The sequence below is a fragment of the Notechis scutatus genome, chromosome 2, assembly GCF_049901735.1.
Source record: "Notechis scutatus isolate UNSWTSFEM ecotype Mainland chromosome 2, rNotScu1.2, whole genome shotgun sequence".
In the NCBI taxonomy this organism is placed as follows: Eukaryota; Metazoa; Chordata; class Lepidosauria; order Squamata; family Elapidae; genus Notechis; species Notechis scutatus.
In genome coordinates this window covers 84114208-84129470 of record NC_142010.1, presented here as the reverse complement: position 1 = coordinate 84129470, position 15263 = coordinate 84114208, and the positions used below count along the sequence as shown (strand labels likewise).

The following is a 15263-nucleotide window of genomic DNA, read 5'->3' as shown; positions in this document are numbered from 1 at the left end:
AACGCCACAGAAAAAAGATATTAAATTTAAAATGGACATAATCAAACATAAAATGGATCAAACAGAGAAAGAAGAATTGGCGCAAAAAATCAGAAGCGCTAAACAGAACTATTTTGAGGATGCAAACAGGCCAGGTAGATGGTTAGCATACAAATTGAGAAAAGAGAAAGAATCAAGGAGAATACTACAGTTAATGGATGAACAAGGTCAAGTTTCTCATGGTAATAAGGAGAAAAAGAGAATTATTCGAGACTTTTATGCACAATTATATAAGCAGGAGGATTTTGATGAGGGGAAAATCAAACAGTATTTACAAAATGCCAACCTACCTAAGATACCTGATGAAACTGGGAAAATGTTAGAAAACCCTATAACAATGATGGAATTAACTGAAGCACTCAATAGGCAGAATAACGGGAAAGCACCAGGACCAGATGGTTTCCGGCAGAATTTTATAAAACATTACAAGAATCGTTGAGTATTTCATTGTTAGAAATTATGAATGAAGTTATGATAAATAAGAAAATACCTAAAACATGGTCAGAAGCTTATATTACGCTTATCCCAAAAGAAGGGGCTGACCCATCACAAATTAAGAACTGTAGACCTATTTCTTTACTGAATGCAGATTATAAAATATTTGCTTCAATTTTGGCAGAAAGGCTTAAAAAATACCTAAATAATTTTATTCATCCTGATCAGAATGGATTTCTACCAAAGAGACAAATTAAAGACAACATGAGAGTAATTTTGGACACTTTGGAATATTATGAGGCACACCCTGAAAAACAAATGGCTTTGATATTTTTAGATGCTCAAAAGGCATTTGATAACGTGAATTGGAGATTTATGTTATTATTATTGGAACAGATGGGTTTTGCTAGAAAATTTATTCAAGCAATAGAAGCTATATACTATAAGCAAACAGCAAAAGTGATGATAGACGGAGAATTTACAGACTCTATCAATATTTAAAAAGGCACAAGACAAGGATGTCCACTATCCCCTTTGTTATTTGTATTGACTTTGGAAGTGTTAAATAGAAATACCGTGTTTCTCCAACAATACGGCCTCCACCAATAGGAAGACCCAGCATGTTTTCTAGGCATAAAATCAATTAAGCCCCTCCCCCAAATTTAGGCCTAGTTTAAAACATGCAAAATAGGGGGAAGGGTGGGGGGACTTGCCATTTGGAGTGCCGTTGGAGCTACCACCGCCATTTGAGTGCCCTTGGAGCTGCTGCCGCCGTTTGGAGCTGCCTCTGCCGTTTGGAGCCGCCGCCGCCATTTGGAGCTGCCTCTGCCATTTGGAGCCGCCGCCGTTTGGAGCTGCCTCTGCCGTTTGGAGTTGCTGCCGCCGTTTGGAGCCGCCGCCGCCGCTTGAAGCTGCCGCTTCTGCTTGGAGCACTACCGCTGTTTGGAGCACCACCGCCACTCCAAACACGGCGGCAGCTCCAAACACGGAAGCAGCAGCTCCAAACGTGACGGCGGCACTCCAAACGGCGGCGGCGGCTCCAAACGGCAGAGGCAGCTCCAAACACGGAAGCGGAGCCACCGCCACCGTTTGGAGCTGCCGCCGCTGTTTGGAGTACCATTGGAGCTGCCTCTGCCGCTTGGAGCTGCCTCTGCCGCTTGGAGCTGCTGCCGCCGCTTGGAGCCACCGCCACCGTTTGAAGCTGCCGCTTCGCGTTTGAGCACTACCGCTGTTTGGAGCACCACCGCCACTCCAAACACGGCGGCAGTTCCAAACACGGAAGCGGCAGCTCCAAACGTGACGGCGGCACTCCAAACGGCGGTGGCGGCTCCAAACGGCAGAGGCAGCTCCAACACGGAAGCGGAGCCACCGCCGCCGCTTGGAGCTGCCGCCGCGTTTGGAGTGCCGCCGTCACGTTTGGAGCTGCCGCTCGCGTTTGGAACTGCCGCTGTGTTTGGAGTGGCGGTGGTGCTTCAAACAGCGGTAGTGCTCCAAACGCGGAAGCGGCAGCTTCAAACGGCGGCGGCGGGCTCCAAACGGCAGAGGCAGCTCCAAACGGCAGAGGCAGCTCCAAACGGCGGCAGCAGCTCCAACGGCACTCCAAACGGCAGCGGAATGGGCAGAAGGGAAAGCAACAGAGGCAGGTGCCAAAGGTCTTGGGTCTGCAGCAAAGGTGTTTGGTGGGAGTAGGGAGCTCTCTGCGCCGCCATGATCGCCCTTAGGAGCGGCTGGTGGCGAGGCTGACCGCGGGCGCTCTAGATGAGGATGAAAGGGGGGAAATTAAGTTACCCCCTGAATAGACGGCCTAGCCGTTTTTTCGGGCCTCAAAAAAAAATAAGGCCCGGCCTTATTATGTGAGAAACACGGTATTAGAGAGGATACAAATATAAAAGGAATGAAAGTTAAAAAGGAGGAATTTAAATTGCAAGCCTTTGCGGACGATTTGGTCTTTATTCTGGAAGACCCTCTAGAGACAGCTTTAAAATTACTGGAAAAGATAGAGACGTATGGTGAGATGGCTGGCTTGAAAATAAATAAAGACAAAACAAAGATTCTGACAAAAAATATGTTATTAAGGCAAAGAGAAGAGTTGGCAGACCTATTGAAAATTCAAGTTACGAATAAAGTTAAATACTTGGGGATATTTTTGACGTCAAGATGTACTACACTGAAAGAGAATAACTATATTAAACTTAAACAGCAGATAGCATCTGACTTGAAAAAATGGGAAAACCTACAATTATCTTTGATAGGTAGAATTTCAACAATTAAAATGAATATTTTACCCAGAATTTTATATTTGTTTCAAACAATACCAATTAGGCTTGGTAAAGACTACTTTGATGAATTAAATAAAATTGTGTTGAAGTATATATGGCAAGGTAAGAAAGCGAGAATAAAACTAAAACTTTTACAGGATGCTAGAACTAGAGGAGGATTTGGCCTTCCTAATTGGGAGTTGTATTATCAAGCTGCAAATTTAATGTGGGTTAAAGAATGGATAACGTTAAGAAAGTCTAGATTACTGGCATTGGAAAGACATGACTTATTGGGTTGGCATGCCTTTTTATGGTATAAGGGAACTAAATCGCAGGGTTGTTTCAGAAGGCACTATATATGGGAATCGTTATGGTTGAATTGGGAGAAAATTAAGAAACAATGTTATTTGAAAATACCAGTTTGGTTATCAACTATCGAAGCTTTTTCCTATCCCATAATTTATAAGAAGGAACAAACAGTTAGATATGGGGAAATACTGGATGAAAAGGGTGAACTTAAAACGATGCAAAAGCTAGAAGAACAAGATATAAAGATGAATTGGTTTTCATATGCGCAAATACACTCAAGGTATCTTAAAGATTCTAAAACAGAAGGATTTTATGATAAATTGACTGATCTAGATAGGATTTTGACAGGTTCTGATGAAAAAGTGATTAAAAACTATATAGTTATTTGTTGGAAATTAAATTAGAGGAAGAACAAGTCAAAGAAACAATGATTGTTTGGGGGAAGAACTTTGGATATGGGATTGATTTAGAGAAATGGCAAAAATTGTGGTCTCAAAATTATAAAATGACAATGTCAGTAGCATATAAAGAAAATTTGTATAAGATGTTTTACAGGTGGCATTTCCCCCCGACAAGAATAGCAAGAATGTTCAAGAACAAATCTGAAAAGTGCTGGAAATGTCATCAGATCCCTGGCTCATATTACCATATGTGGTGGACTTGTGAGGAGGCCAGGAAATACTGGACTAGAATTCGCATATGGTTGGAAGAAATGACAAAAGAACATATAGATTTGAAACCAGAGATTTTTCTATTGGGAATCTTACCTGATACATTTAATAAAAACTTAAAGTACTTGATTGTAAATGTGTTAACAGCGGCTAGGATTGTATTTGCTAAAAATTGGAAGAGTGAGAAAATATCATTAGAGGAAGAAATTATTAAGAAAATACTGGAATGTGCTGAAATGAGTAGATTGACATTTGAAATTAGAGAACAAGAAGATAAACAATTTTATGAAGTTTGGGATCTTTTTTATCAATGGTTAGATAAAACAATATAATAATAGAATATTTAGAAACCTAGGAAATAATGAATATATATATATATATTTGGTTTTGATAATATTTTTAGAATATTTTATTAAGATAGATTTGGTATGATTTTACGATTTGTTATAAAATAAATTAACTAAATTATAGTTATCTCGTTTAAGTATGAATTAGTAAAATTATAGTCAAATGATTGTTTAATAATGATATTAGGATATATAATTGTTGATTGATAATATGAGTTATTATGTAACATAATTATTATGATGACTATGAAATGGATGCACAAAAAGGAGTGGTAAACCAACCGATACACTGTCTGTAAATTTATGAAGAATGATGATGTTCTTATGTTATGTTTTATGTTTTATGTGTTTTTATTTGTTGTTAAAATCAATAAAACTTTTACAAAAAAAAAAAAAAAAAAAACAATTGCACTGTGATTTATTAAGCTGAAATTGTAAGTTGAATTTTGGCCTTCAACCTTATGGAGCATTCTTTCTCTGCTCTATAATTGTGATAACTTGTCAACTTAATTTCATTATTTCTTCTCTGGATTCTGCAGAGGTGGCCATTTCAGTCTTTGAAAAAATGCAAGTACAAGATATTCTAAGGAATTTACGCCTTCCAGAATTTGAAGACTTCAGCCAGTTTTTCCGAAGCCTGCCAACTTCTACTTTGGTGGGCATTGGTGCCTTTGCAGCTATCATTGCATATTGGCTTGTCAACCGTCCCAAAGCGGTAAAACCACCATGTGATCTCCTAATGCAATCAGAAGAAATTGAGGTGAGGATTATCTTGATAGAATTAATTTTTATAACATGCCTTTTCTCAGCAGTGTTTTTATTAGCAGATGCTGTTGCATTTATTGCATTGATCTTTTGACAATATCCATCAGTAAATTTGTAAATATTCTGGCCTGTCCATCTAATAATTAATACAATGGCTGACCCAGAGAGATAACCTTAGTTAAGAGAGACATGCTGTTCTACAAAATGTGAAGTTCATTTTTAGGTACATGAAAAGAGTCTGCAAGTGATTCATAGTATGCATTTTATAGGATGTATTCTTTGTGTGATGATGCATTTGTCTGTTTAATAGATGACTTGATTCTTTAGTCAAATATCGTCTTAGCAAGATTTTCAGGAGAAAAACTGGTCAGGCGAAGAGTGAGGTTAGCTCTATGGAACTGTATGAATTAAGGTTCTGTCTCTTATTATCTGCTTATTAGAAGAAATATTAGTGAATATGGTAATCCAAATAATACTTCAACATTTAATTAGCTTGTTGCAGAATGTGGTGAATTGAAATCTGATTCAGGAAAAAAATATTTAAAAAAGATGGTACTGCATATTAATGATGTTTTTACTGGATAGGTTTCCTCAATAACATGAATGATGCAATCGATTCTCTTAATACTTTGTTGTTGTTTATTTGTTTGAAATATGCTGTGTCCTTGGAGACATATTTGTAAAAGCACAGACAAACAAGCTGTTGAGATTCCTTTTTTAGTATCTGAAAATCTTCATTATTGCCTCATTTAAAATGTATTTCATTTCCTATGGAAATGGTACATATACATTATTTGATTGTGCTTAAATAACTTGGTTATTCAAAAATGTTATTTTGAGATGTTCCATGTCCATGAAGTAATGAAGTAATTGTAGTTTGTATGTTGTTGAGCTATTGCTGTATTAATTGGGTTGTTTAATCCAGGATATATCTGGCATTTTTCTTGAGAAAAAACATTAAGCATTCAGTAAGATGGAGATGGTTGAACTAGAATGGACAATTTAGCAAAAAGAACAAAACCATATATAGATTTAAAACAATAACAACCAATTTAATATACAATTTTTCATCTCAGCAATCAAATTAATATTTATTTGCTTTTTGCCTTTCCTCCAGGAATTCATGGCAGCTTATCTTAAATTCCTGGAGCTTATTATATCTCTCCTCATTTTATTCCTACACTGGGAGATTGGTGGGGCTGAGAGTAACTGGCTATATTCACATAGAGTTTTGTGTTTGAGTGGCAGTTTGAACCCAGGTTTTTTGTCCTCAGTTCTTAACTACAGCATTGCACTATAGGATATATACTTATATATTTTAATTATAAATTATAAAGGCATCTTCTTTATTTAGTGCCACTATTAGTGAAGTGCAAAATATTTTAAATTTGAGTGATTTAAATGATCCAAATACAGTCGTTTTGGAGGAATTGTTTTACGTTCTAAATCTAAACTGTTCATTTGCATTAAAGATGGCCTTCTGGAAGTGTTTTAAGCCTGACATTGTTTTCAACACAAATCAACTGATTCAAATTCAAAAAAGGCATTTCCAGTTTGAAAAGCTTCATGTTTTGTACACCTTTTAGCAGTCACCTAAGTTGATTTGTCCATTTTGAAAACAAAATGCTAGACCACTAGAGGTTTTGTCTACAACAACTTTTCTGAACATTTTCTTCTGTAGTCATATTTGAATTTGTTTTAAGTTTAAAGTTTCAAATTATTTGATACTGGATTTCTTCATTTCCCGGTATATTTCATATCTGCAGCTGATTCTTGCAGGAATATTCTACAATTTTTAAATGAAAAATATCTAAATTCAATTTTTAAATGAAAAATATCTAAATTCATTTTTAGAAGCACTATTCAAATTCTGGATACTCCACTGAAATTCTTTTGTATTCCTTAATAATATTTTGCACGTTCAATACTTGCAACCATATTATAAATATTAAGTCATATTTGAATTTGTGTCTTAATAGTATTAGAATTTTGAAATTTTGAGTTTATCTGGAGATACCCCTCAGTTATTGATGATAGATTGAGGAATTCCTTAACTGAACAATTCCTGTGACTCTCCATGCCACAATGCTTATTCTTTAAAGCCCAGGCTGTAGATATGGAGGGTTCAAGAATGGATTCAAAACCGAGATTAGTCTATGCTTCAGCCTGGTTACTTTTTTTCCCCTTCACAATCTCTCTGCGTAAAACTGAATATTTAAACAGAATGTTTTTTTTAAAAAAAACATTTATTCTATTATCATGGATAAAAAAAAAATTCCTAATTTTTTTTTATTTCAATCTGCATATGCACAACAATACATTAACAGTGTGGCATCAATATATCATACATTTTAGTATAGGCAAAATTAATAATACCAATCATATCTCTCAATGCATATATTTCACATTAATTCATAATCCTTCAATGCTTATTTTCAACCTTTCAAAACTCTCTCCAAATGCCTACCACCATATCAGTTAAACACACCTAGTAATTCCATTATTCAATTTTCTCCCTGCTTTTATTATTATTTTTTAAATAAAAAATTCTCACTTGGCAAGCAGTGTAGTTCCAGGTTTCATATCTCAATACAAACATGACCATAGTTACCTGTTCATTATATTTGTTTAGTTTCATATTGCATCATCCTTATTATTGTTAAATATTAAGCATATTTTATCCAGTTCCAATTCATGCTATATTAATACATCCTCATATCTTATTTTACAATGTTATCTAAAATTCTCATTTCTGTTGTCATTTCTCTTATTACTTTTTTCTGTCACATTTGTCATTTTATCAATCCTTATCTGTAAATATAATTGTTCCTCTGGTTAATAATTCGAGCTAACCACCTTCATTCTACCTTAATATCAATCTCCCTATCTAGTATATAACACAAATATATATATTTTTCTCAGATTCCACATTATATTTAATCAAATATCTTATGAATCATCTATAAATTACAAAATACTATTTTCAATATATTCTTATACATCACAACATATTACCTTGCAAAATCTCCTTCCTTATCCTTTTTTTTTCACCCATTATCTCTTACTCTTTCTTTTCATCCTTGTTTGTTTCCTATTCCTCTTTATTTTCTGGTCCTTTCTCTTAATTCCCTTTTTTCCCCATTCTTATTCCCCTCCATTTCTCATTCCAGTTCTTAAATTTTTCTCTCTCCCTCTTTTGATTTTTCTTTTGCCCTTCCTTTTTCTGTTTTTTCCCCTCTTCCTTTATCCATTTTCCAAACCATTCTCCTCCATGCTGCATCAAGAGCCCAGAATGGGTTGACTCCTTCTTATGATGTCATTTAGCTGAGTCTGTACTAAAATATAAAAGCCAGCCCCCGGGAAAGACCCCAGCTTTTGACTCAGCTCCTTTCAGTCAGTAGCTGTGTCTCTGAAAGCGTTCTGTTAGATAGCACTCACCAGCGATCTTCAGTACTTTTTCCTCGCTTCAAGCAGCTCCCAGGGATCTAGGCAGCTGCTCTTCCAGGAGAGCAGGGCTCTCTCTCCTGCAATGTTGGGAGCAGCGTTACCAGAGCTCTGTGCAGGCAAGCTGGGCAGTATCTTAGACCTCCCCCACACCTGCGGTTTTGAGCGATCGTAAAAACAATCGGCAAACTGATAAGAGCACAAGCCAGCTGATTGTGTGGCTGGTTGCTGCGTTTTTCCCTTGCTGACTTCGCTTGGGGCTCTGTATTGCCTAAGGAGCGATTCTTCGATCTTGGAGCCTGTTTCCTGTAGTCAGTGGCCATCTTGGATTGAAGCCTTCCACCACGAGGTGAGCGGCCATTTTGTAAGCCCAGGGGCCATTTATACCCTAGGGGCTTAATAGAAAAATTTCTAAACAGCTTCTTTTCAACGAAAGAGCCTTTATTCTACCAATGGAGCAAGATAAGGCTCAGGCAGAGCTTTCCCCCCCAGTGGAACAGTCTCTTAAGCCCAATAAGAGAAAAAGACGTAGGCAGCGCACCCAATCAGTCCAGACGGAGGTGGCTGCTAAAATCAAAGCTAAAGCTCTAGCCCCTAAGAAGGCAACTCAGGTTGAGTTGAGGGCAGAGAAGCTCAGACATGCAGCCCTAGAGAGGCTGTTCAACAGAACTATTCAACAGAAGGGAGTGCAACTACAGCATGTTTCAGGTGATACCCGTGGGCCCCAGCCAAGCCCTCCCAGGGGAGGAGAAGTTATCTATGAGCCTTTCCATCCTCCATCCTGGTCTCCTGAGGCTCTTGCAGTACAATCAGATCCTCAGGATCTAAGCAGATCTGGGCCTTATTTCCAACAGGCTTCTGGGCCCTATGCTCCTCCCCCTCCCTCCAGGCCTCAAACCTCTCCTCAATCTAGGCCTGAAGCCACCTTCACTCCCACAGCAGCGGGCCTTTGGCCTTCTGCCTCTACCTTTGAGAATAGACCAGAGGATATCCAAGATGTAGTCTCATTGGCCATTAGGCAGGGATTGGCTGAAGGCTTCAAGCAAATTCTTCAACCTCTGGAAAGGGTTCAAGCCCTTCTCCCTTCTCAATCTATAGGTTCCTTGCCTCATCACCCTGATTTACACAGGCCCCAGGACCTCAGGGTCCATTCTTCTCTACCAGAATGGGAGGAGGTTGATGAGGAAGGAAGGGCTTCACCATCTGAACACAGTTACTTTTCTCGTTCAGAGTGTGAAGAGGGCAAGATTTTTGACCAAAATCTTTCAGAGGAAAAGCATTCTCACCCAGAGCAGACATCCTCTGCATTGGTCTTCAAACCTACTCTCTTCAGGCCATTACTCAGCAAGGCCTTGGTCACTGCCAAGCTGTCACCAGAGGAAGTGGCTCCCGAGCCACAAGGAAATCCCTCTAGCCAAGGGGATTCGCTCTTCTCCAAGCCTGTAGTGCATGCAGAGGTTTTGCCTTCTCCCATTTTGTTCTTGGACATGGTCAAGGAACAGTGCGTTTCTCCTTTGGCAGGTCCTCGCCCATCTTCTCTGGATAAGCGTTTCTACAATGTCAGCGCAGCTCTGGACAATGCCCTGGCAGTGCCTTCTGTTGACATTCCGGTTCTGGCCTCGTTCTCATCTTCTGGCACTCCCACGGAGCCAGAAGATATCCTGAAATCGGATGATTATAGCTCTGAACAGACCCTCAAGAGCAATCACCAGGCTGCTGCTTGGGTTGTTCGGGCTTCAACAGCAGCATCCTTTTTCACGAGGGCATCCATACGGTGGCTGCGCCAACTCCAGAATAGATTGCCTGCTTCTGACCTTCGGTCTCACCAAGACCTTAATAAGATTATTGCAGTGGCGGAATTCACTGCAGATGCAGAATTCACTGCATTCCGCCAAATTTGCATCCAAGGCCATGGCATCTTCTGTAGCAGCAAGAAGACTTTTATGGCTCCGAAATTGGCAGGCGGAGTCACGCCAAAAATGGAAGCTGGCTTCAGTTCCATTTGCAGGTGATAAGCTTTTTGGTGATGCTCTGGAGCCTTATCTCATCAAAACCAGAGATAAACGTAAAATTCTCTCTTCCTCTGGGAAGAAAGCCGAATATCGCCCTGATCCTTATCGCCCTCCTGCCTTCCGAGCAGAGACCTCATCTCGCTTCCCCCGCTCTCAAAGGCTGTACTCCCAACGCCAAGACCAATGGGCGGAAGCATCTGGCAGGCAACAACTTTCTACTGGTAAACAGCCCTTTCGGGGGGAGGGGGTCGTTCCTTCTGTTGCTCTAAGTAATCCCTCGTTCTCCCCACCCATCGGAGATCGCCTAGCCTTCTTGCCTCCAAATGGGAGGAATCAATGACGGACACCTGGGTGCTCAGCACTATTAGGTCAGGGTTACAATTGGACTTCCTAATGCCACCCCCCAAAAATTTTGTGATCTGTCCTGTCTCTTGGGACATTTCAAGGCAAGCCCTCATGAATCAGGCCATTCAGCACCTTCTTGAAATCAGGGCTATTCAACCTGTTCCCCCCTCTCATTGGGAACATGGGCTTTACTCTCGCCTTTTCATCGTTCCCAAAGCCTCAGGGGGGTGGCGAGCCATCCTTGATCTAAAATTTCTCAACCAATTTGTAAAATACAGGCGATTTAAAATGCAGACTCTGCATTCTATTTTAGAGAGCGGGAGGGCGACCTCTTCTCTTCCGTTTATCTCACTGAGGCTTACCTCCACATCCCAATTTGGCGTCATCATCGCCAGTTTCTCCATTTCTGTTATCAGAATACCCATTACCAGTATTGAGCAGTTCCCTTAGGCCTCTCATCGGCTCCAAGGGTCTTCACAAAGGTTCTGGCAGCATTGATGGCACCTCTGTGTTCTATTCCAGTGAGGATCCAATGTGACTTGGACGACATTTTGATTTTGTCCTCTTCCATCCATGCAGCCCATCAGGATCTGCAAATTACCCTGTCATATCTCCAGAGCCACGGATTTTCCATCAACACCAAAAAGAGCCAGCTCTCTCCCACAACCAAATTGCAACACTTGGGAGCAGTCATCGATACCACGTTGTGCCAGGTTTTCCTGTCCCCAGCTCGTGGAAAGAGCCTTGCAGAGATCAGCCAGATCCAGCAACATCAAATTGTCCCCCTGTCGCTGCTGTCCAAACTTCTGGGGAAGATGGTCTCCTGTATTGGCATCGTCCCATGGGCTTGGCTCCACTCCCGACCCCTTCAGTGGTTCCTGCTTCCCTACCAACGAGCAGGAACCAGCCACTCATCCATCAAGGTCCCACTTCCGCCACAAATCCGGAGATCTTTCAATTGGTGGCATTACCCATCAATCTGGAGGGGGCTCCTGTTCAGGGACCCAGACAGGCTAGTGATAACCACCGATGCTACCCTCCTGGGTTGGGGTTCCCATATGCAGGGTCAGATAGCTCAGGGCGTTTGGTCCAGATCAGAGCAGACCCTTCCCATAAATTGGCTAGAGTTCAGAGGCATTTTTCTGTCTCTCAAGCATTTCAGGCAATCAGTGACTGGCTCTCATGTTCTAGTCCTTACGGACAACATGGCCGCAATGTCAACTGGCAAGGGGGGGACGAGGTCCAAAGCCCTCATGAAAGAGGCTCTACGGTTGGGGTTATGGGCAGAGAAACACCTGTTGTCGATCTTGGCGGACCACATCTCCGGGGTCGACAACTCCCAGGCCGACTGGCTCAGCAGGAGCCTAGTCGACCAGGCATAATGGTCCATTCCTCCATCTCTATTCAGGGACCTTTCCCTCAGATTCAGAACACTGGAGGTAGATCTCTTCTTCACTCCTCAAAACGCCCAAGTCACCAGATTCTTCACCAAGTTTCCTTGCCAGGGAGCAAAGGGGGCCAATGCTCTTTGGTGCAGATGGCCCAAGGGTCTCCTCTACGCCTTTCCCCCGCTTCCCATCATTCCGGCAGTAATTTGGAAGATGTTGGAGGAACGAGTGGAGCTCCTCCTCCTGGCACCCTATTGGCCAAGGAGGCCCTGGTTTGCGGACCTGGTCAATCTATCAGTGGCTTTTCTTTGGAGGATCCCAGCCCATCTAATCTCCCTTCACCAGGGGGCCCTGCTCCACCCAGAGCCCCAGTGGTTCAAGCTGACTGTGTGGCACTTGAGCGCCAGCAGCTAGAGGAGGTTGATCTTCCAGAAACGGTCATCCTCACTATCCTGGCGTCTCGCAAACCTTCTACAAGTCGCATCTATGATGCCACCTGGAAGGCTTTTTCCCAATGGTGCCTCAGGGAGGGTCTTTCTCCTGCTTCAGCCCAGTTGGCAGAAGTTCTTACCTTCAGCATGGGCTGGAGAAAGGTTTGCCCCCCAACATCTTACGCAGGCAGGTTGAAGCCCTCTCCTCGGTCCTTTCATGGGGTTCGCTTCCTTCCTTATCCCATCACCCTTCAGTCAGGAGGTTTTTGAAAGGGGCTTCCAACCTGCATCCTCGGGTGGTTCACAGGTATCCTTCCTGGGACCTTCATATGGTCCTTAATGCCCTTACAAATCCCCCCTTTGAACCCCTTAGAACAGTGTCTCTCCGTTTCCTGACTCTGAAGGTAATGTTCCTTGTTGCTATCACTTCTGCCAGGATGGTTTCCGAGCTTGCTGCTCTTTCCATCAGACAGGACCTTTGTTCCTTTCATGATGATAGGGTTGTTCTTTGTCTGGACCCCTCATTTATTCTGAAGGTTAACACCTGGTTTCACAGGTCCCAGGACATTGTTTTGCCTGACTTCTGTCCTCTCCTGCACCATGACTTAGAGCGGCAGTGGCACACACTAGACGTAAGAAGGGCTCTTAGAATATACATTAAGCGCACTTCCTCCTTCAGGAAGTCAGAAGCCATGTTTGTTTCCTTTTTCCCTTCTCACTTGGGGCACAAGGCCTCTTCTACTATTAGCAGGTGGGTCAGGTCTTGCATTGAGCAGGCCTACAAAGCTGTGGCCCTTCCGGTTCCCCGAGGTCTGACGGCGCACTCTACCAGAAGCACAGCCACTTCTGCTGCCTGGGTGACCCAAGCAAGCTTGGAGGAGATTTGTCATGCGGCCACATGGACATCCTCTCCTCCTTTCATCAGACACTACCGTCTGGATGCTTTTGCAGCCTTCGGCAGACGGGTGCTTCAACGAGTGGTTCCACAGTCGGTGTGATGAATTGGACGAGGACCCGCCCATGGACATGCAAGCTTTGGTATGTCCCATCCTGGGCTCTCGATGCAGCATGGAGGAGAATGGGCATTGGTAGAAGTTACCGTGAACGCCCTTTCAATCTATGCTGCAAGAGAGCCCAGCCCCTCCCTTGATTGGTCTAGAGAGGGTAAGACATATTTCTGTATTTATTTTGGGCTTTCAGAGACACCTTTCAGTCTGTCAAGTATCTTTGCCAAAGCTGGGGTCTCTCCCGGGGGCTGGCTTTTATATCTTAGTACAGACTCAGCTAAATGACATCATAGGAAGGAGTCAACCCATCCTGGGCTCTCTTGCAGCATAGATAGAAAGGGCGTTCATGGTAACTTCTACCAACGCCCATTCTCCCTTTTATCATCCCATCAGACCACAAATTTTTAATTCTCATTGCTTTTCCCCCCTGCTTAAATAATTGCTGTTCGTTTTGTCCTTCAATGTTGGCTTCTTCTTTATAGAACTCCTCCCCCTCTGGTTTATTTTGTTCTTGTGTGTGCTGAATAACAATTTCTAATTTCTGTAGTACATAATTGCACATTTCAAGTTTAATTTTTATCATGTCCCTTATATCTTGCAAATCCAGTCTTGACTCTTGTAAGTCCAATCTTATATCAACAAATAGTTTATCCATTATATCTTCTCCTTTTTTCCTTTTTCTTTCCTTTTCCTTAATAGTTAAAATCCTCTTCTTTAATAGATATATTCAATCGCAGAGTTCAGTATATTATTTCAGCTAATATCTTTTGAATTTATTTTCAACAATCCATACTCTTGAGTCTTGGTTTTATAACAACAATAAAGTTTCTTTTATTTTCTTTTAAGTTCCAAAATCCAAACTCTTGAGAAGACCAGATACTTTTTAAAATGTACTGCAGTTTTCCTGTACCATCAGGTGGCACTCTTGAGTCTTTTTACCTTTAACTTTCTTTATTGAATATAATAGTTTTATTAAGTTCGCTAATTTCAATCATTAGCTATTATTTCTTTTCTTTTCAACACATTCAATTTCAGCATTTTATTATGCCCTTTAAGTGCCCATAATTCAATAGTTATCCAGTTTAATTTCTAAACCTTTGTTGTGTTAAAGTATTTTCTTTTAAATTTTCTCCTCCAAATTAATCCAATCCAAGTTTTATAAGATCCAATTTCTTTCTCACTTTCTCTGGTCGCCGCTTCCACACACTTCCCTCCAAGATAGCCCTTTATTTTAATACCGGGGTACCTCAAAAGCGATGTCCTTTGCCTGGTTCACACTCTGCTCACTACTCTCTGCTCCAGCACAAAACTTAGTTTCTGGGAGTGTTCTTTGTCTTCGTGGTGGCCATTTTAGGACCACTGCTGCAGCTTGCCTTTGGGAGGGATTTTCTAGTCAGGGAGGGAAGTTGTGACTCCACTCGACCCTCCAGGTGATTTGCCCACCCCACCAGGGCGATTTCCCCAACCCACTAGGGTGTTTTCCTCACCCCACCAGGGTGGTTCTGGTGCCGATTGGGACCCTCCAGCAAGTGAGCTCAGGCGAAACCATGCACGATCGCAGATTCCGCTCCTACTCCGACGAGGAACTAACCTGAAGTCTATTATCATGGATGAATTTAATAGCCTTCATATTGTATAAATTAAAGATAAGCCTACAGTGTAAACCAACATTTGGGGGGAGTATTTCCCTGGTGTGGATGTGAATACAAGATATATTCCAGTTCATATATATATTGCCCATGCACAGATGGATGGTGAATTTACTTTATCTTTGTACTTCGGGGGTTTACCTGAGGCACAGTAAGGAAATAT

The 15263-nt window shown here is 41.6% G+C and overlaps 1 protein-coding gene across 7 annotated transcripts in view; it reads left to right on the top strand.

Annotated features, from left to right (window-relative positions):
* The window catches only part of ACSL6 (acyl-CoA synthetase long chain family member 6), a 113370-nt gene that overhangs the window by 63295 nt on the left and 34812 nt on the right, over positions 1-15263 (top strand). For 4 of the 7 annotated variants that reach the window (XM_026687451.2, XM_087955333.1, XM_087955332.1 and 1 more), the window contains exon 2: positions 4599-4819. The exons of 2 other annotated variants lie outside the window; for them this stretch is intronic. In XM_026687451.2, coding sequence (XP_026543236.2) covers positions 4599-4819 — 221 coding nt within the window. Of the gene's footprint in view, positions 1-4598; positions 4820-13447; positions 13483-15263 lie in introns of those variants that run through there. One more of the 7 variants, XM_087955334.1, reaches the window with a different exon arrangement.